This window comes from Procambarus clarkii, chromosome 31 (assembly GCF_040958095.1).
Source record: "Procambarus clarkii isolate CNS0578487 chromosome 31, FALCON_Pclarkii_2.0, whole genome shotgun sequence".
NCBI lineage: Eukaryota > Metazoa > Arthropoda > Malacostraca > Decapoda > Cambaridae > Procambarus > Procambarus clarkii.
In genome coordinates, this window is record NC_091180.1 from 37950030 (window position 1) to 37972685 (window position 22656).

The window sequence follows — 22656 nt, forward strand, 5'->3', positions numbered from 1 at the left end:
TACAGCGATAGCAGGCGGCTTGACGTTTGCGAGGCACTACACATCAAGAAGTTAACACCAGCAATCAACAGCCAATTATTGCACAACTATATTCTACCCACCTCAAGACTCCGCTCCAATATAGAAGCATCAAGAAATATGGACCAATAGGCTTTCTACAATCACTTCTATTCAATACCCATTGTTCTTTCGTGTTCTGTCTTGTGTTGATGAAATTAATACCTTATTAAATGACACCTCACCCCATCCACCTCACTCAAATGTAGATATAAACAAAATCGGAGATGTGTAAGTTCTATTCAGTTGTGTATGTTTAAACTAAAGTCTTTGAAAATATAATAAGTTTTACGAAACGCGCTCAAGTGTCGCGTCAGACTAGAAATAAAAATGAATTTTGGAGAATTGATTTTTGAATTACCACCAGCAGTGAAAAGAAATGTACGAAAGATCGAGAAAATTCGTGTTAGAATAATTAATCTTACTTTTTCGGTCATATTTAATAATATATGTCTACAGGAAAGACTGCTACCAAAATATACTTATATATATATATCTATATATATATATATATATATATATATATATATATATATATATATATATATATATATATATATATATATATATATATATATATATATATATATATAAGAACATAAGAACAAAGGTAACTGCAGAAGGCCTATTGGCCCATACGAGGCAGCTCCTATTCTATAACCACCCAATCCCACTCATATACTTGTCCAACCCGTGCTTGAAACAATCGAGGGACCCCACCTCCACAATGTTACGCGGCAATTGGTTCCACAAATCAACAACCCTGTTACTGAACCAGTATTTACCCAAGTCTTTCCTAAATCTAAACTTATCCAATTTATATCCATTGTTTCGTGTTCTGTCCTGTGTTGATACTTTTAATACCCTATTAATATCCCCCCGGTTATGTCCATTCATCCACTTGTAAACCTCTATCATGTCACCCCTAACTCTTCGCCTTTCCAGTGAATGCAACTTAAGCTTTGTTAATCTTTCTTCATATGAAAGATTTCTAATTTGGGGAATTAACTTAGTCATCCTACGCTGGACACGTTCAAGTGAATTTATATCCATTCTATAATATGGCGACCAAAACTGAACTGCATAATCTAAATGGGGCCTAACTAGAGCAAGATATAGCTTGAGAACCACACCAGGTGTCTTGTTACTAACGCTGCGATTAATAAATCCAAGTGTCCGATTTGCCTTATTACGAACATTTATGCATTGATCCTTTTGTTTTAAATTCTTACTAATCATAACTCCCAGATCCCTTTCGCAATCCGACTTCGCAATCACAACACCATCTAGCTCGTATCTTGTAACTCTATCATCATTACCTAACCTCAGAACTTTACATTTATCAGCATTAAACTGCATCTGCCAATCCTTTGACCATTTCAAAACCCTATCTAGATCAACTTGAAGTGATAGTGAGTCCTCCTCCGAATTAATTTCCCTACCGATTTTCGTATCATCGGCAAATTTGCAAATGTTGCTACTCAAACCTGAATCTAAATCATTTATATATATTATAAACAACAGAGGTCCCAGGACAGAGCCTTGAGGCACTCCACTTACAACATTTTCCCACTCTGACTTGATTCCATTTATACTAACTCTCTGTTTCCTTTGGTATAGCCATGCCCTAATCCAGCTTAATATAGCACCCCCAATACCATGAGACTCTATTTTTTTAATCAGTCTTTCATGTGGCACTGTATCAAAAGCTTTGCTAAAGTCAAGGTATACAACATCGCAATCCTTACCACTATCAACTGCCTCAACAATGCTAGAATAAAAAGATAACAAATTTGTTAAACATGAACGATAAAATATATCTATATTTGTTAAACATGTAGATAAAATATATCTACATTTGAGTGAGGTGGATGGGGTGAGGTGGTATTTAATAAGGTATTAATTTCTTCAACACAAGCCAGAACATGAAACAATGGGTATTGAAAAGAAGTGATTGTAGAAAGGCTATTGGTCCATATTTCTTGATGCTTCTATATTGGAGCGGAGTCTTGAGGTGGGTAGAATATATGAGGTGGGTAGAATATATATATATATATAGAATATATATATATATATATATATATATATATATATATATATATATATATATATATATATATATATATATATAACTTTTTAGACACTCAACCCACCAGGGGACTCGAACACTGGCCAACAAGGTGGCAGTTGCATGTTGTATCCACTACACCATACTTCAAAGCCATTAAGAGAGGTAGGAATTCTGGGGTATTTAACCAACCAGAACTCCAATCCTCTCCCAGGCAATGAGATAGTGTGGGACCTCTAATGCTCTTTCATCGGTTCCTGTTATATGGGAAAACTCAGTGCCAAATGCTTAATGCACAGACTACCCTATTCCAGTAGCTGAAGTTTATAACTTTTTAGACACTCAACCCACCAGGGGACTCGAACACTGGCCAACAAGGTGGCAGTTGCATGTTGTATCCACTACACCATACTTCAGAGCCATTAAGAGAGGTAGGAATTCTGGGGTATTTAACCAACCAGAACTCCAATCCTCTCCCAGGCAATGAGATAGTGTGGGACCTCTAATGCTCTTTCATCGGTTCCTGTTATATGGGAAAACTCAGTGCCAAATGCTTAATGCACAGACTACCCTATTCCAGTAGCTGAAGTTTATAACTTTTTAGACACTCAACCCACCAGGGGACTCGAACACTGGCCAACAAGGTGGCAGTTGCATGTTGTATCCACTACACCATATAAAAGTTCACATGTACTAATAATTACATCTGTACAATAAGGCTAGAATTCTTACGTAACCCGACGCCAGTATTGCGTCAGATTCCATTGTAATAAACACATTTATGTCCAATGTGTCTGAGAATTAAATTTGATTCTCTATAAACAACGGTGTTCTGTGTGATAATTAATTACAGATAAACTGATCTCCAACTAAAGCCAAATAGAGCATTTATAGTTATAGCTGTTATCTAGTAATAAAATTAACGTCACGCGTGAATGCCCTGGAGAGACTTTAATTCTTCTCCATTGTTCGTTTACTATCATCAAACGGGCAAATAATAATATTTAACTCCTCCAAATAATAAACCCGTCCTAACCCAAGCATTTCAAGCACAACTGCGAGAAATGATAATATCCATAATAAATAATTTGGGTAACAAACGCGGGACGGAAGACACGCCAGTCCACGTGTAGAAGCGTTCACGAGCAGACGTGTTCACGTGGCGAAGCGCTCACGAGGAGATGCCATTACCCAACCATCAGGGTAGACGCCATCAAATCTCTAGAAGAAAGTCGCCACTGTGAGGTGTGAAGAACCTTTGCAGACAATACCTTCACTGGTGGCAGTGTCATTTACATAACTTCTATGTAATTCCAAGTGGCCGGCCAGTGAAGCGCGTCAGTATCTAGGATAGGCTAGACCGGAACCTAGGACGCGAACTTCGGCAAGCCTTAACTTACACAGTGCCCATATTAGCTAAGTACCTTGATCCTTATTTGATGCATCATATAGGGGGTGGGTTTATAGCTGGGTAGCTTGTCGTGACGCCGTGCGACAATAAAAAATTACAGGTCATTATTTTCTCTGATGTTTAATCTCGTTTTCTTGAATATAGATTTCTAGTAGTTTAATTTGTTACTACTGAAACCAATTTAATTTACAGCGTGTGTGAAGAATTCTCCGAGCTGTCATTTCCCATGTTAATCAACTCCCAGTGTTCCATGACGAGTCCAGGGGAATCAGAAGATGAGTCGTAACTAACTTCTAGGGAATCGTCAATAAGCTAAGATTCCTTTGTATTCCTTGATTATTATCTGTACTCCTTTACATGCAGAACTCTGTTCATTGGATTAACATGTGTTTATTATACTTATTATTACATGTTTCGTAGTCTATGTTCTCTTTGAAGATAAAGATAATGACTCTATAAATATTCATAGGATTAGATTATTATACATTGGACTGGTGAACGAACCACACTAGTTCCTGGACGTATTGAGTTCCAGTAATACCCCCCCAATGTAGGTGTTTGAGGCTTTGATTCATTTAATTATACAGCCCATTAATTATTTCAGTGATCATATTCTCTAGTATTTTATCCATAGTTACTGGTTCATCTAGGAATTTTCTAATGATCATATTTTCTCAGTTTCCCTCTTTACTATAAAAGCGGGTGGTCCTTCATAATTGATTTTACTATATTAATATTTAAATAATTAGAGTCAAGTCCCAAATGTCCCACATTATGGTCCTCTTCGAACCGGATAGGCATTAAATTTATAACTACAAATACTAATTATTAATAACTAATCCTTGTGTGATGTAAGCAAGACTAACTATTTATTTAATTGTGTCAACCAACAGTGTAACACATCAGTTAGTCTAAGTCACACTAACATATTGCTACTTTCACCTCATGTATAAGGTAGCCTTAGTGGGACACAGCCAATTACCCACAACACTTAGACCTATACCTCACACAGAAGTGAGAATCTTTAGGTCACCAGGAGCAACAGCTCATAACTTTTATAACAACTCCACACTAACACCTGCGTTAGAGTGGCCTCACCATCTAACCATTATATACTTAGGTGGTAATGACATCCATCCCACTCGTCATCCAGCTGAGGTGATCAAACACCTTAAAACCATAATTTCTTCTTTCAAGCTCATCAGTAATTCGGTAGTATTCACATTAGTGGAACCTCGCCAACCAAGTCAAGATAATCGTTGGGGAGTAACCCCAGAATACTACCAGAGAGCTGCTAAGTACATAAATTTCAGGCTGAAAAAACGAGTGAGAGTGGATGCCACTTATATCCAATTTACAGCCAGACCTTATAGACAAAACCTGACTAGAGATGGTGTACACTTGTCAGGTGAGTCTAGGTTGCATGTGGTTGACAAGTTAATCAACACCATCAACCATCACAAACGGCTGTGGCTAGCAAGCCAAACTTAACTGTACGTAATTGTTTTCACCTGTGTGTGCAAGTGCACTCTTATAAAACAAAAAAAAACAAAAATTACAGCACAATTATATTCACCTTACTGCACCACAATAATCTTTACCAATCTTATTAGGTAGAATTTAGGCTGAGATTGTGCTGAATTTGGTACAAGCCCAGACTAAATAAATTTATAGTTCTTAGTTAGGAATTATCATAACTAGACTTAAGCTAGTCAGTAGTGTATGTATTATACTATTTGTGCTGACCCTAAACAGGGTGGGATTAAACTTTGAGACAGCTCTGATTGGAGTGTCTCCATAATATTTCTCTTGTATTCATTATTTTGTGTATCTATTTTGTGTATTGCTGGATAATTCCCATTAACTCTGATGGTGATATAGAAGAGCTAACCGGACGAGAACTAATGGTGAAGTTCAGACAGTGCACAAAATATCTAGCTACTTATTGTTAGGTAGGTACATTTAACCTCAAGTGAGGTAAAGTATAAATTAGCCACCTTGAATTAGGCTACATTTAATGTTACTTGTCCACTAATGAACAAGTACCCAAGCTTCATTAGTAATACATATACTAATCCCATGAAGTTTGGACCCAAGCCCAACATGGCTACTCCTGAGCAATTAAGGAGAACCTACATTGGCCTTAAAGGTCATTTGACCAGATTAATTAACAAGGCTGAGGGCTTATCTAAAGATACTCCCATTGACTCTTATCACTTAGAGACATCAGTTAGAGTGGCTGATCTGAAATTTGATCAAGTCAAGTCTACAAGTCAGTCTTATATTGCTCTACTAAATACTGTAGAAACCGATCCTGATGAAGTAAGTCAAATTGTAGACGGTATCTCCCAGTACGAAGAGGAGACTCAAGATATAATTTATAGGCTATCTCAACTAGCAAAACAATCTGGATCCAATGCCAGTAACACAGGGTCTCAATTCAATAACCAACTACCAGAGGTTCGTTTACCTACTTTAGACTTACCTACATTTTCAGGATCAGATACAGAAAATTGGGACAATTTTTGGACTTCATTTGAAGTTCACATCCATAAGAAACCGTCTCTAGACAAGGTTTCTAAATTTTCATACCTACTTAGTCTTCTCAAAGGAGAGGCTAAAAAGGTCATACATAACCTCACTCTTGATGAGAGTAATTATGAGGAAGCTATAAAACTCTTGAAGTTGAACTATTGCAACAAAGAGTTAAGTATAGCTACCCTCTATTATCAATTGCTAGATCTGAATGCACCAAATAGTAGACCAGAGTCACTTCAAAGCTTCAGACTAGAAGTAGAGTCTCTAGTAAAGGCCTTAGGTACTAAAGTTAATATACCTGCTTCAGAATGGTCTATCAAGTTACTATTGCAGAGGAAATTACCTCGAAATGTCTTGACAGAGCTCTGCTCACATTATAATACCGAGTTTCTCACTCTTGACCAAATATTCGAGGGATTGAGGATAACGGTTAACAGGTTGAAGACTCATGATAAAATTAAACCTGAGTCTAAACCAACTAATACTGACATTTCAGTCAAACCTAAACAGACTTTGACTAAGTCTAATAAATATAAATCCAAAACTACTCCATCCACTGGGAAAAGAAGTGGAAATGTAGGTACATATTCGGTGTCTCCTTCTGAGATAACCAATGACTTGTCTACTAAAGAGACTAAGTCTATTAACCAGAGAAGGTGTCTCTTCTGCAATCAAGGACATGCCACCTACCAATGATTTGTTTATCCTACTTATAATGTTAGGGTTAAAAGGTTGCAAGAAATACACAAGTGCACCAAGTGCATGGGCTCTCATGATCCCAAAAAATGTGTAGTGCAGCTACGTTCCTGCAACCGATGTAACCAAGGTGTACACCACTACGCCTTATGTAGAAAATCTTCTACACCAACCATGACCACTGGGGAGAATTCCACGAATTCTACCGCAGTGCAATATTGCAAAGTGCATCAAGAAGTAAATGTACTTGCTACTGAGTCAGGCAATAATACTACTCTGCCTACAGCTCAACTTAGACTAATAAACCGAAGATCTAGAATTAACACTAGAGGTCTTTTTGACCAAGGTCCACAGAAAACCTTCATTACACAACAGTTGGTAGATGAGTTAAATTTAAAACCTGCCAAAAGTGTGAGGTTAAATATTTCTGGTTTCTTGTCGAATAGTGGACCTCGTGACTACAAGGTAGTTAAGGTATTAGTGAGACTCGGATCTTCTACTAGTCCAATACAAGCGGTAGTAGTAGATAAACTTCCTACAGACCTGCAGGTCACTGGGTTAGCTCGCACTGCGAGACATCTTAGACGAAACCGCATGAGGCTAGCAGATTATAAAATAAATTCTGACTGCCTCACAGATGTTGGAATACTTATAGGCGCGGATCATTATTACAAGTTTATAACTGGATGCACTAGACAACAGGGAATGAATTTGTTGTCGTCTGCAGGAGGCAAATTGCTTACGGGACCGGTGCTTTTCAGACAAAATCCAGCGTCCACAAACCAACAATCTAATAACATAATAGTGGCGTGACTAGGCTTGGAACAGTCACCCCTACGTTTCAGAGAAATATCTGAGGATAGTGAGTCTGACCCACCAATACATCGTTTGTGGGATTTAGACACTTTAGGTATTATCCCTGAACAACCAAGTCCTGATGATACGTGGACTTACCAGCAATATCTGGATACAGTTGTCTATGAAAATAAACAATACTGGGTAAGACTCCCATAGAAGTTGGATCATCCACAACTTCCAGTAAATTATTTTATGGCAGCCTCACAATTGCAGTCTCAATTAACACGACTACAGAAGCAGCCAGACAAACTGAACCTGTATCATCAACTCATCCAACAACAACTTAACAGTAAATTTATTGAGGTTGTTGATAACGATGACCGAAAAGTAGGTCATTATTTACCTCATCACGCTGTGGTGAAAGACTCATTGACAACACCTATTCGTATTGTCTTTAACTGTAGTGCTAAAGTAAAGCCAAACAGTGTGTCTTTAAATGAATGTCTCCAAACGGGATCTAGCCTAACACAAAGGCTACATGATGTGCTGTTACGATTTCGCACTGGTATTTTCGCCTATACTGCTGAAATCAGCAAAGCTTTCCTCCGAGTAGGTTTGCAGGAGGAAGATCGTAACTACACAAAATTCCTCTGGATTAAGGATCCACTGGATCCTAACAGTGAAGTCATCACATATCGTTTTGCCTCAATATTATTTGGAGCTACGTCCTCACCGTTTCTTTTGCAAGCAACATTAGACACACATTTGAGGAAATCAAACAGCCCCTATAAGGCAGACATTAGCGACAACTTGTATGTCGACAATTTCCAGGGAACCACTAATGATCAAACTGATCTGGTACAAATCTACCATGAGGCTAACCGTGAACTATTAGGAGCCAATATGCCACTACAATCATGGGCCTCAAATAATGAATTACTCAACCAGGTAATCGAGAAAGAATTTCCAGGTTATCAGGTACCCAATCAATTAAAGGTTCTAGGTGTGGAATGGAACACCAGTACTGACGAGATGAATGTCAAGTCAGTACAAACTGATAACTCAACCCTTACCATGAGAACACTGCTCTCGTTTGTCAGTCAACCATTTGACCCTTTAGGCCTACTTAGTCCTATATTAATAAGGGGCAAACTCCTAATGCAGGAGTGCTGGCAGAAACATATGGGATGGGATGATCCGTTACCAAGTGAGTTACAAGCTAAATGGCAGATACTCTCAACGGATTTTAATCAGTTAGGTGTTTTGAAATTTCCTCGTAATGCTTCAGGACCAAACTTACCCACCAATTTGCACGTTTTCTGCGATGCCTCTGGCAAAGCATACGGCGCAGTAGCCTACTTAGTTAATAGTGCACAATCAATTTTGTTCACATCTAAAGCAAGAGTTGCTCCCATTAAGAAGAGATCTTTACCTCAAATGGAGTTGACTGCATTGCTGGTGGGAGTAAGATTGGCTCATTGCCTGGCAAAGACACTCAATAATATCCACTTTGGTGAGATTGTAGTGTGGTCAGACAACGAGGCAGTCTTACAATGGGTAAGAAATAACAACAACAAGACTCCCTACGTCAGTAATCGTGTCAGGGAGATTCAGGAGTTATCTGTTGGATATAAATTCAGACATGTTCCTACTAAGGACAATCCTGCAGATTATTTATCTCGAGGGTTAACACTAAAACAACTTATCAAGTCTTCGCTGTGGTTCAATGGACCTTCATGGCTTGTTGGTGGTCAGTGGCCCAAACAAAAGCCACAAGTCATAGTGACCAATATCACCACTCCCATGAAAGAACCAGAACCTCAACGAATCTTAGCCATTGATCCTCACAATTATTCTAACTTAAGCAAGTTATTAGGAGTGACTGCACATGTGTTTGATTTTCTTGCTAAGATATTAATTCGACATAAATTTCCCAATCCTATCCTCTACTGGATCAAACGTGCACAACAAGAAACATATGGAAGCGAATATGAAAATCTTCCAGATAAATTAACTAAGTCTCTAGGTATCTGGTATGATGCCAACACTCATAATATACTAAGATGTGGAGGACGTTTGCTTCATGCAAAAATTGATTAGGACACAAAGAATCCAATTCTTCTACCTCGTCACCACGTCATCACTAAACTTCTTGTTTTACATCACCATCAATATGGTACTTTACATGGTGGAGTGTTAGATACTCTCACCGACCTTAGACAAAAGTACTGGCTTCCTCAAGGTCGTCAGACAGTTAAGTCAATTATTAAATCTTGTGTAATCTGTAAAAGATACGATGCTAGAGTATGTCCTTACCCAGGACCTCCACCACTCCCTGAAGAAAGAGTGGTTCATTTTCGTCCCTTTGAAACCACTGGTGTTGATTACACAGGAGCCTTACTTCTCACTGGCAACCCAGATAATATACCAGTGAAAGCATACATTGTCACTTTACGTGTGCTACAACCAGAGGCGTACATTTAGAAGTCACTTCAGATATGAGTGCTGAAGCCTTCATCCAGGCCTTCCGCAGATTTGCTGCTCGCAGATCTTGTCCCAAATTAATGATATCGGACAATGGTTCCAATTTTGTGGCAGGAGAAGCTTGTTTGCGAGAAGTCTGGAACCATCCAGAAGTAGAGTCGGTCCTACAGAGACGACAATGTCACTGGAAATTCATAGCACCGAGAGCCCCTTGGCAAGGTGGGTTCTATGAGCGAATGGTAGGCACAGTCAAAAAGTGTCTAAGGAAAACTTTACACAGACAAAAGGTCAGTTACTCCGAACTCCAAACTATTGTTGTGGAAATCGAGGCGTGAGTCAATAACCGCCCAATAACCTACCTGTCTGATGATTTCACCCAGAGAGAACCTCTGAGTCCCTCACACTTGATCCATGGAGGTCTACTGAGCCCTCTCATCCCTTTAGCCGAAGAGGACCCCTTAGACCCGTCACATGTGACCAGAGGTGACTTGGTGGAAAGCTACCAGCATCTCTCAAGAGTTATTAACAGGTGGAATGAGGTGTGGACTCGAGAGTACCTCACAGCTCTACGAGAGTACCACTACGGAGCTTCGAGTCCTTACAATAAAGTGCAATTAAAACCAGGGGACCTAGTACTAGTCGACAGTGATGGACCAAGGTCAGAGTGGCCCATAGGCAAAATTGTTGCCATTCATCCAGATCATCAAGGTGTCCTGCGAGTAGTTAAAGTTTTATGCCGAGGCAACACTACTCTAAAAACTTTAGAGAAGCTGGTTCCTCTTGAATTGGCTGAGCGAGAGCATCAGCCAGGTCCAGTTTCCCCAGTAATTTCCGAGGACAGTAATTCTGATCCTCAGAGCAACCGCCCCACTAGAGCTGCTGCTCAACAATGTAGGCGGAATCTGCAAGCCTATTACAACTCTGAACAAGAGTAATTCCTTTTACACCCAATTTAGATGACTATGATGATACTGCGGTGTGATGTCAAGTAACAAACCATTACAAGTCACTATGACTCAGGACATTCCCATCACAGTAGATTCTGTTGTTTAAATTGTGTGAATTAAAATCTTTAATTATTGTGTAGGCTATAAATAACATGTTTCATTTGACATGAAATTAGCAAGACTTAAGTTTCTTGTAAGTCCTTGACAAATACGGGACATTCGTTATGTGTGTACTAACATACTAACATACTAATATACTAATATTAATCTCAACTTCGGGATAGGTGTCAGTACTCCACATTACACTACGACCCTAGAATCCTCCCCCCGGAGTTATGTTGGAAATTTCCAACACTAAATACAACACTGTTGTATTCTCATTAATTATTACTAATTCTACTAATCATTGTAGTGATTAAAATTAACCCAACGTAGAGTTCACATGTACTAATAATTACATCTGTACAATAAGGCTAGAATTCTTACGTCACCCGACGCCAGTATTGCGTCAGATTCCATTGTAATAAACACATTTATGTCCAATGTGTCTGAGAATTGAATTTGATTCTCTATAAACAACGGTGTTCTGTGTGATAATTAATTACAGATAAACTGATCTCCAACTAAAGCCAAATAGAGAGTTTATAGTTATAGCTGTTATCTAGTAATAAAATTAACGTCACGCGTGAATGCCCTGGAGAGACTTTAATTCTTCTCCATTGTTCGTTTACTATCATAAAACGGGCAAATAATAATATTTAACTCCTCCAAATAATAAACCCGTCCTAACCCGAGCATTTCAAGCACAACTGCGAGAAATGATAATATCCATAATAAATAATTTGGGTAACAAACGCGGGACGCGGAGCAGGGCGGAAGAGACGCCAGTCCACGTGTAGAAGCGTTCACGAGCAGACGTGTTCATGTGGCGAAGCGCTCACGAGGAGACGCCATTACCCAACCATCAGGGTAGACGCCATCAAATCTCTAGAAGAAAGTCGCCACTGTGAGGTGTGAAGAACCTTTGCAGACAATACCTTCACTGGAGTCAGTGTCATTTACATAACTTCTATGTAATTCCAAGTGACCGGCCAGTGAAGCGCGTCAGTATCTAGGATAGGCTAGACCGGAACCTAGGACGCGAACTTCGGCAAGCCTTAATTTACACAGTGCCCATATTAGCTAAGTACCTTGATCCTTATTTGATGCATCATATAGGGGGTGGGTTTATAGCTGGGTAGCTTGTCGTGACGCCGTGCGACAATAAAAAACTACAGGTCATTATTTTCTCTGATGTTTAATCTCGTTTTCTTGAATATAGATTTCTAGTAGTTTAATTTGTTACTACTGAAACCAATTTAATTTACAGCGTGTGTGAAGAATTCTCCGAGCTGTCATTTCCCATGTTAATCAACTCCCAGTGTTCCATGACGAGTCCAGGGGAATCAGAAGATGAGTCGTAACTAACTTCTAGGGAATCGTCATTAAGCTAAGATTCCTTTGTATTCCTTGATTATTATCTGTACTCCTTTACATGCAGAACTCTGTTCATTGGATTAACATGTGTTTATTATACTTATTATTACATGTTTCGTAGTCTATGTTCTCTTTGAAGATAAAGATAATGACTCTATAAATATTCATAGGATTAGATTATTATACATTGGACTGGTGAACGAACCACACTAGTTCCTGGACGTATTGAGTTCCAGTAATACCCCCCCAATGTAGGTGTTTGAGGCTTTGATTCATTTAATTATACAGCCCATTAATTATTTCAGTGATCATATTCTCTAGTATTTTATCCATAGTTACTGGTTCATCTAGGAATTTTCTAATGATCATATTTTCTCAGTTTCCCTCTTTACTATAAAAGCGGGTGGTCCTTCGTAATTGATTTTAGTATATTAATATTTAAATAATTAGAGTCAAGTCCCAAATGTCCCACATATATATATATATATATATATATATATATATATATATATATATATATATATATATATATATATATATATATATATATATATATATATATATATCGCTGTATCTATCGATAGCAGGCGGCTTGACGTTTGCGAGGCACTACACATCAAGAAGTCAACACCAGCAATCAACAGCCAATTAATGCACAACTATATTCTACCCACCTCAAGACTCCGCTCCAATATAGAAGCATCAAGAAATATGGACCAATAGGCTTTCTACAAACACTTCTATTCAATACCCATTGTTTCGTGTTCTGTCTTGTGTTGATGAAATTAATACCCTATTAATACCACCTCTTGTTCTGTCTTGTGTTGATGAAATTAATACCCTATTAATGCCACCTCACCCCATCCACCTCACTCAAATGTAGATATAAAATCGGAGATGCGTAAGTTCAATTCAGTTGTGTATTTGTAAACTAAAGTCTTTGAAAATGTAATAAGTTTTACGAAACGCGCTCGTGTCGCGTCAGACTTGAAATAAAAATGAATTTTGGAGAATTGATTTTTGATTTACCTTCAACAGTGAAAAGAAATATACGAAAGATTGAGAAAATTCGTGTTAGAATTAATTATTAATCTTACTTTTTCGGTCATATTTAATAATATATGTCTACAGGAAAGACTGCTACCAAAATATACTAATATATATATATTTATATATATATATATATATATATATATATATATATATATATATATATATATATATATATATATATATATATATATATATATATATGTATATATATATATATATATATATATATATATATATATATATATATATATATATATATATATATATATATATATATATATATATATATATGACAATGTCAGACCACGGAGGAAAAATGAAACAGGAATTTCCTTAAGTACTTTCGTATATTAAATACATCTTCAGAAGGTCTGAAGATGTATTTAATATACGAAAGTACTTAAGGAAATTCCTGTTTCATTTTTCCTCCGTGGTCTGACATTGTCACATTCTTAATCACGTGTTTATTTTCGTGATATACACACACACATATATATATATATATATATATATATATATATATATATATATATATATATATATATATATATATATATATATATATATATATATATATATATATATATATATATATATATATATATATATATACAGAGACATGAGAGATATTGAGAGAAACATGATATATATATATATATATATATATATATATATATATATATATACAGAGACATGAGAGATACAGACAGAGACATGAAAGATATTAACAGAGACATGAAAGATATTGAGAGAAACATGATATATATATATATATATATATATATATATATATATATATATATATATATATATATATATATATATATATATATATATATATATACAGAGACATGAGAGATACAGACAGAGACATGAAAGATATTAACAGAGACATGAAAGATATTGAGACAAACATGATATATATATATATATATATATATATATATATATATATATATATATATATATATATATATATATATATATATATATATATATATATATATATATATATATATATATATGACCGAAAAAGTAAGATTAATAATTCTAACACGAATTTTCTCAATCTTTCGTACATTACGCTTCACTGTTGGAGGTAAATAAAAAATCAATTCTCCAAAATTCATTTTTATTTCTAGTCTGACGCGACACGGGCGCGTTTCGTAAAACTTATTACATTTTCAAAGACTTTAGTTCACAAATACACAACTGAATAGAACTTACGTATCTCCGATTTTATATCTACATTTGAGTGAGGTGGAAGGGGTGATGTGGCATTAACACAAGACAGAACAAAATGTGGTATTAATAGGGTATTAATTTCATCAACACAAGACAGAACAAGAGTATTAATAGGGTATTAATTTCATCAACACAAGACAGAACACGAAACAATGGATATTGAATAGAAGTGTTTGTAGAAAGCCTATTGGTATGGAAATGATATGCGTATGGAAATGTCAAGACGCACAAGCCTGGAAACCCACTTCGGCCAATCATTAGCCAGATACCCACACCCACGTACAGACTGGCAAAGCGACTCAACGGCCTGCTGACTCCTTATGTTCCTTGCGCCTTCAGCCTGAAGTCTCCAAAGGAATTTGTTGACTTCACGATAAAATGCGGGGCACACGGGCCACAGGGATAAGAGCCTCGTTGGACGTAGAAACGCTGTTTACCAACGTACCTGTGGACGAGACAATCGGAATGATAGCCGACAGAGTGTATCGTGATCCAGCCTGTACTCCTCTTGACATACCAGAAAATATTCTGAGGAAACTACTCCAAGCTTGTACTAAAGAGGCACCCTTCTTGAGCCCGGATGGGCACATGTATAAGCAAGTAGATGGGGTCGCCATGGGTTCTCCCCTAGGTGTCCTGTTTGCAAACTTCTACATGGGTACCATCGAGCAAAAAGTCTTAGTCGACATGAACTTGAAACCGGCCATATACTGCAGGTATGTTGACGACATTTTTACACAGGTACCTGATGTCAGATATCTGCAGGAGCTGAAGGAGGCATTTGAGCAGAGTTCCGTGCTGCGTTTCACTTACGAGATGGAAAAGGATGGGAAGCTGCCCTTTCTAGATGTAACAGTCATGGAAAAGGGCGGAGGTTTCCACACTGCAGTCTACACTAAGGAAACAAACATAGGAATGTGCCTAAATGCCAACAGCGACTGCCCAGACAGGTACAAGAGGAGTGTTGTTAACGCATATGTCGACCGTGCTCTCAGCCACAGCTCAGAATGGAAGCAAGTCGACGAAGAACTCTGTAGGGTAAGGCAGGTCCTAGTCAATAACGGCTTCTCCAATGGTTTCGTCGAAGACATCATAAGAAGGAAAGTGAAAAGCCATGCAACCTCTGAAGAGACAACTAACACAACACCTATACCCCCTATTAGACTATTTTACAGGAACTTCTTTTCCACAGCTCATAAAACGGAGGAAAGGGTCCTGAAAGATATTCTTAATAGAAACGTTATCCCTACAGACAAAAATCTGAGGATACAACTGACGATTTACTATAAAACCAGAAAAACGGCCAGCCTACTCATGAGAAACTCTCCAGACACAAAACAGAACGCTTTAAAAGAGACTAACGTCGTCTATGCCTTCAAATGCCCACTTGGGGACTGTAAGCTCCAAAAAACCCAGTATATAGGCAAGACAACAACATCTCTTTCTAGGCGTTTAACGATGCATAAGCAACAGGGCTCCATTAAGGAACATATAATCTCTTCCCACAACCAAACCATCGCCAGAGAAATCCTAGTAAACAACACAGAAATCATCGATAGATACAGCGATAGCAGGCGGCTTGACGTTTGCGAGGCACTACACATCAAGAAGTCAACACCAGCAATCAACAGCCAATTATTGCACAACTATATTCTACCCACCTCAAGACTCCGCTCCAATATAGAAGCATCAAGAAATATGGACCAATAGGCTTTCTACAAACACTTCTATTCAATATCCATTGTTTCGTGTTCTGTCTTGTGTTGATGAAATTAATACCCCTATTAATACTCTTGTTCTGTCTTGTGTTGATGAAATTAATACCCTATTAATACCACATTTTGTTCTGTCTTGTGTTAATGCCACATCACCCCTTCCACCTCACTCAAATGTAGATATAAAATCGGAGATACGTAAGTTCTATTCAGTTGTGTATTTGTGAACTAAAGTCTTTGAAAATGTAATAAGTTTTACGAAACGCGCCCGTGTCGCGTCAGACTAGAAATAAAAATGAATTTTAGAGAATTGATTTTTGATTTACCTCCAACAGTGAAGCGTAATGTACGAAAGATTGAGAAAATTCGTGTTAGAATTATTAATCTTACTTTTTCGGTCATATTTAATAATATATGTCTACAGGAAAGACTGCTACCAAAATATACTAATATATATATATATATATATATATATATATATATATATATATATATATATATATATATATATATATATATATATATATATTTATACATATATATATATATATATATATATATATATTTATATACATATATATATATATATATATATATATATACATATATATATATATATATATATATATATATATATATATATATATATATATATATATATATTTATATATATAGATATAGACAGAGACATGCGATATATAGACGGAGACAAGAAAGAGATATTGACAGATAAATGAGATATATAGACAGAGGCCTGAGAGATATAGACAGAGACAAGAGAGTTATAGACAGAGACATGAGAGATATATACAGAGATGTGAGAGATATAGACAAAGTCATGAGAGATATAGGCAGTCATGAGAGATATAGACAGAGACATGATATATAGACAGAGTTAGAGACTGAGAGAGTCAGAAAGAGACAGAGACAGAAACCTAGAGAAACAGAGAAAGATTCAGAAACAGAGTTGGATAGGAAGATGAATAGGGAGCTGGGTGGAATGACAGATGGATAGATAGCTCTTAGATAGGTTCATAAATAGATGCATAGATCTGGATAGGCTGACAGATTGGTGGAGAGATCTATAGACGGATGGTAAAGATAGATAAAAAGATGGATGGATGGATGGTTATATGGATAAAAAGATGGATGGATGGATGGTTATATGGATGAATAGATGGAAGGATATAAAGATACATAGATAATGGGTGACGGGAACTCCCTACCATATATTCAAAAGGGTGACCCATTAGTTGCTTTACATAATTGTGCTACCCGCTCACACAGTATATTGTGCTACCCACACACACAGTATATAGTGCTACCCACTCACATAGTATATTGTACTACACCACTCACAGAGTATATTGTGTTACCCACTCACACAGTATATTGTGTTACCCACTCACACAGTATATTGTGCTACCCACTCACACAGTATATTGTGCTATCCGCTCACACAGTATATTGTGTTACCCACTCACACAGTATATTGTGTTACCCACTCACACAGTATATTGTACTACCCACTCACACAGTATATTGTGCTACCCACTCACACAGTATATTGTACTACATCACTCACACAGTATATTGTGTTACCCACACACACAGTATATTGTGTTACCCACTCACACAGTATATTGTGTTACCCACTCACACAGTATATTGTGTTACCCACACACACACAGTATATTACACAGTAACAATACAACTTCATCACTATAATATATTTTATAACTTTTTGCTGAGGGAGTTATGTTATTCACTGAAATTCTATTACTAGTGCTATCATTAAACTTATTTGTTATCTTAAGACCTGCTCGAAATGATTTGCATGCTATTGGCCTAGCCTGAATTGACCACTTAATCACCATCACACGAATATTTCACAACTCATTGCATCTTCGTGTATTTACAATAAACAAATATATAAATAAATGATGAAGCAAATTTAGAAAAAATCTAATATCTAGTATCTTCTTTTTATGTAATAAGTCTCCCTTATATTCTATTTAAAGTATGAGGAGTGTGAATAATTGTGAAGCTTCTTGTCCTCCTCCAATAGAGGAAACACTACTGTCATAAGTTACTTTCTCTGCCTGGTAAAAGTTCAGTTTTTTTTTTTTACACTGATTTCGGTTTACTTCACTTATATTTTCTTCCAAGTTTCTTTTTACCTGGTCGTAATTTACTAGTTCCCAATTCCTAAATATTTCTGAAATTTACCTTGTTTCTGAATGTTCCTTCAAGGAAGTACATCAGAGGCTTGACAGATCTGTTCATTTTGCATCCAAACTGCGATCAGTTTATAATCTGCATAAGATTTCTTTTAAAATATAAAGTTACGACCCAGTAGTCATGTTTGTGAAAACGTTCCACTGTGTTTTCTATTTTGGTGGACACAAGAGCGTGTAAAAATAGTCCCAAACTACCCAGTAACATTTCTGAAGTAAAAACATTTGTTAACAAGTTTCAAAAAGATAAACATTTTTAAGTGGGAACAAATTTGGTGTTAATTGGACATTCTTCACATTCGTTACTCTGCCTTTTCCATAATCTCCCTCTTATTATTTTTCTTATCTTCCCTTCAGCTCTGTGCCTGGTGGCTCTTAACAAACGTGTGGGATGCCTGGAGGGCAGCGAAGAGGGACAGAGGATCATCAAGGCCGCCATCACCATGATGTCCTGTGCAAATGAGTGTGAATACGGCATCCACCTGTGGCGGTACTTTCCCACCTCGCCCCTCAGGCGCATGTGGAAGGCTCACGACGATCTGCTCGAGTGAGTTCTTTCTACTTTAGCTAAAAAGCCAATAATATTTACCATCAATATCATATACCTTGGCTTTGTGTAGAGCGTAAGGCCTATTAACCCCTGGAGAGTTATTGTGGCCACCATCTGTACTCACCTAGTTGTGCGTGTGGGGTGGAGCTTCGGCTCTTTGGTTTCGCCTCTCAAATGTCAATCAACAGATTCTAGACCCTATTGGGTCTATCAAATGTACATTCGAAACTGTGTATGGAGTCAGCCTCTACCACATCACTGCCTAATGCATTTCATTTGTCAACTATCTGACACTGAAAAAAATTCTAATGACTCTGTGGCTCATTTGGCTACTAAGCTTCCACCTGTGTCCCCTTGTTCATATTCCACCCGTGCTAACTAGTTTGTCCACCCTGTCAATTCCTCTGAAAATTTTGAACGTGGTGAATATTGTGGGGGAAACCAACCGGTGATTTATTTGATTTTTTTTTCGAGATATATATAAGAGTTGTTACATTCTTGTACAGCCACTAGTATGTGTAGCGTTTTGGGCAGGTCCCTGGAATACGACCCACACGAAGAATCGTTTTTACAACCAAGTATACATTTTACTGTTGAGTTAAACAGAGGCTACAGTTAAGGATTTGTGCCCAGTAAATCCTCCCCGGCCAGGATACGAACCCATGATAAAGCGCTCACGGAACGCCAGGCAAGTGTCTTACCACTACACCACGGAGACATACTATGTTAGGAGATTGAATTTATTACTTCTAAGTGGGCTGTATTTTATAATTTATTGTCACCAGTAAACTTCCCTTAACACATTTTGGGGGTTTTCATATTTTAATCATACTGTAATTAAACGGTAGATTTTAGCTAAGCTGTTAAATTAATGTAGTAATGGTTAGTTAAAGTATATATATTGGTCTCAGCTGTTTCAGTAGTTTTGACTGGTCATCACACATCAGATACCCTTGGACATGTGAACTCCAGTGATTAATGGCGTTTGGGTGGTCCTGTTGGGGCCACCTCAACTATGTCTCATGTGGTCACACTCACCTGGGGATACCATACACCGTAATATCTGATGAAGACAAATATGTGCTGGGGTTACATATGAACTTAGATTGTTATAATCATGAGGCTTACCCTTGTAGGTGGTGTCTCCATGTACTCTAACGATCTATCCTAGTCACAGAAAATAATTGTCCAATATAATCAGAACTAAAATGACCAACTAATGTAAATGACTAACTAACGTGGGCTTTTGGGGGACAGGTTCTATGTGATATCAACCCCCAGATATTTTTCACTATGTGACGTTTGCAGAATTTCACATCCTAGATGGTACTTATGTTCAGTCTCCTGCTCCCTTCACCTAATTTCATTACTTTACACTTTCCTGAGTTAAACTTTAGTAAAAATTTTCTAGACCATTCCTCCAAATTTGTCCAGGTCATCCTGTAGTCTCTGTCAATCTTCATCTGTCTTGATTCTTCTCATATTGTTTACATCATCGGCAAACATTGAGAGAAATGAGTCTATTCCTCTGGAAGATCGTTAACATATATCAGAAACAGGATGGGTCCAAGTACAGAGCCCTTTGGGACTCGGCTAGTGACATCTCGCCACTCTGATGTCTCCCCCCTCACAGTTACCTGCTGTTTCCTGTTGCTTAGATACTTCCTTATCCACTTGAGAACCTTACCTTTTACTGCTGACTGTTTCTCCAACTTTTGTAGTAACCTCTTATGGGGGTACTATGTCAAAGGCTTTCTGACAGTTTAAGAAAAAGCAGTTTGCCCACGCTTCTCTTCATTGCCTAATTTTTGTTGCCTGTTCATAGCCTATTTAGCTTGTGAGGCACGATTATCAATCCCTAAACCCATTCTGATGGTGTGTTACAAAGCTCCTTCTCTCCAGATGTTCTATGAGCCTTTTCCTTACGATCTTCTACATCCCCTTGTATGGTATACAAGTTAGGGAAACTGGCCGGTAGTTCAGTGCCTCTTGCCTGTCACCCATTTTGAATATTGGGACTACATTAATTGTCTTCCAGCTTTCCGGTAGGTCTCCTGTTTCCAGTGACATGTTATACTCCATAGAGTGTGGAGTCCGAAATTCACGACCCATATGTAATTTCTAGTGTATCTACCTTTAAATGCAGTTGTATCATTAGGAAAGTAATCATAAACTAGTATAGTTAGGTATACAAAGAAATTCGCATGTCGTGAAATTGATTAGAACATGCAGATTTGCCATCTCAGCAAACACAAAACGTTGCGAAAACTTTCACATATCTCTTCCCATGGGTTTAGGAATAACTTGCATTGAGAATGGTGCAGGAGAGCATTTGAGAAACTTTTAATCCAAAAATCCAAACACATAAGTTTTATAATAAATGTTTTTTTCTAGAACTATTTTGTTCCTGATGTATTGCAAATAGTTTTTACATGTTTATATATAAAATTTATGATTTATTTTTATAAAATTCATTAATAAATTGTGAATGATATTTAATGGATGAATGAAACCTTCAAAATACATTTAGTTATTCTATGATCAGAAAAAAGTAGTCGTCTGTGGGCGTAGTCATGTGTGGGCGTAGTCATGTGTGAGTGTAGTCGTGTGTGGGTGTAGTCGTGTGTGGGCGTAGTCGTGTATGGGCGTAGTCGTCTGTGGGCGTAGTCGTATGTGGGTGTAGCCGGATGTGTGTGTAGCTGGTCGAGGGTGTAGTCGTGTGTGGGTGTAGTCGTGTGTAGGTGTAGTTGTGTATGGGTGTAGCCGGATGCGTGTGTAGCTTGTCGAGGGTTTAGTCGTGTGGGGGTGTAGTTGTGTGTGGGTGTAGTTGTTTGAGTGTAGTCGTGTGTGGGTGTAGCCGGATGTGTGTGTAGCTGGTCGAGGATGTAGTCGTGTGGGGTTGTAGTTGTGTGTGGGAGTACTCACCTAGTTGTGTTTGCGGGGGTTGAGCTCTGGCTCTTTGGTCCCACCTCTCAACCGTCAATCAGCAGGTGTACAGATTCCTGAGCCTATTGGGCTCTATCATATCTACATTTGAAACTGTGTATGGAGTCAGCCTCTACCACATTACTTCCTAATACATTCCATTTGTCAACCACTCTGACACTAAAAAAGTTCTTTCTAATATCTTTGTGGCTCATTTGGGCGCTCAGTTTCCACCTGTGTCCCCTAGTGCGTGTGCCCCTTGTGTTAAATAGCCTGTCTTTATCTACCCTATCAATTCCATTGAGAATCTTGAATGTGGTGTTCATGTCCCCCTTAACTCTTCTGTCTTCCAGCGAAGTGAGGTTTAATTCCCGTAGTCTCTCCTCGTAGCTCATACCTCTCAGCTCGGGTACTAGTCTGGTGGCAAACCTTTGAACCTTTTCCAGTTTAGTCTTA

At 37.6% G+C, this 22656-nt stretch overlaps 1 protein-coding gene across 2 annotated transcripts in view; it reads left to right on the forward strand.

Annotated features, from left to right (window-relative positions):
- LOC123749131 (probable cytochrome P450 49a1) overlaps window positions 1-22656 on the forward strand; it is a 457485-nt gene that overhangs the window by 301896 nt on the left and 132933 nt on the right. For both annotated transcript variants that reach the window (XM_069334715.1, XM_069334714.1), the window contains exon 6: window positions 19083-19272. In XM_069334715.1, coding sequence (XP_069190816.1) covers window positions 19083-19272 — 190 coding nt within the window. The remainder of the gene's footprint in view (window positions 1-19082; window positions 19273-22656) is intronic.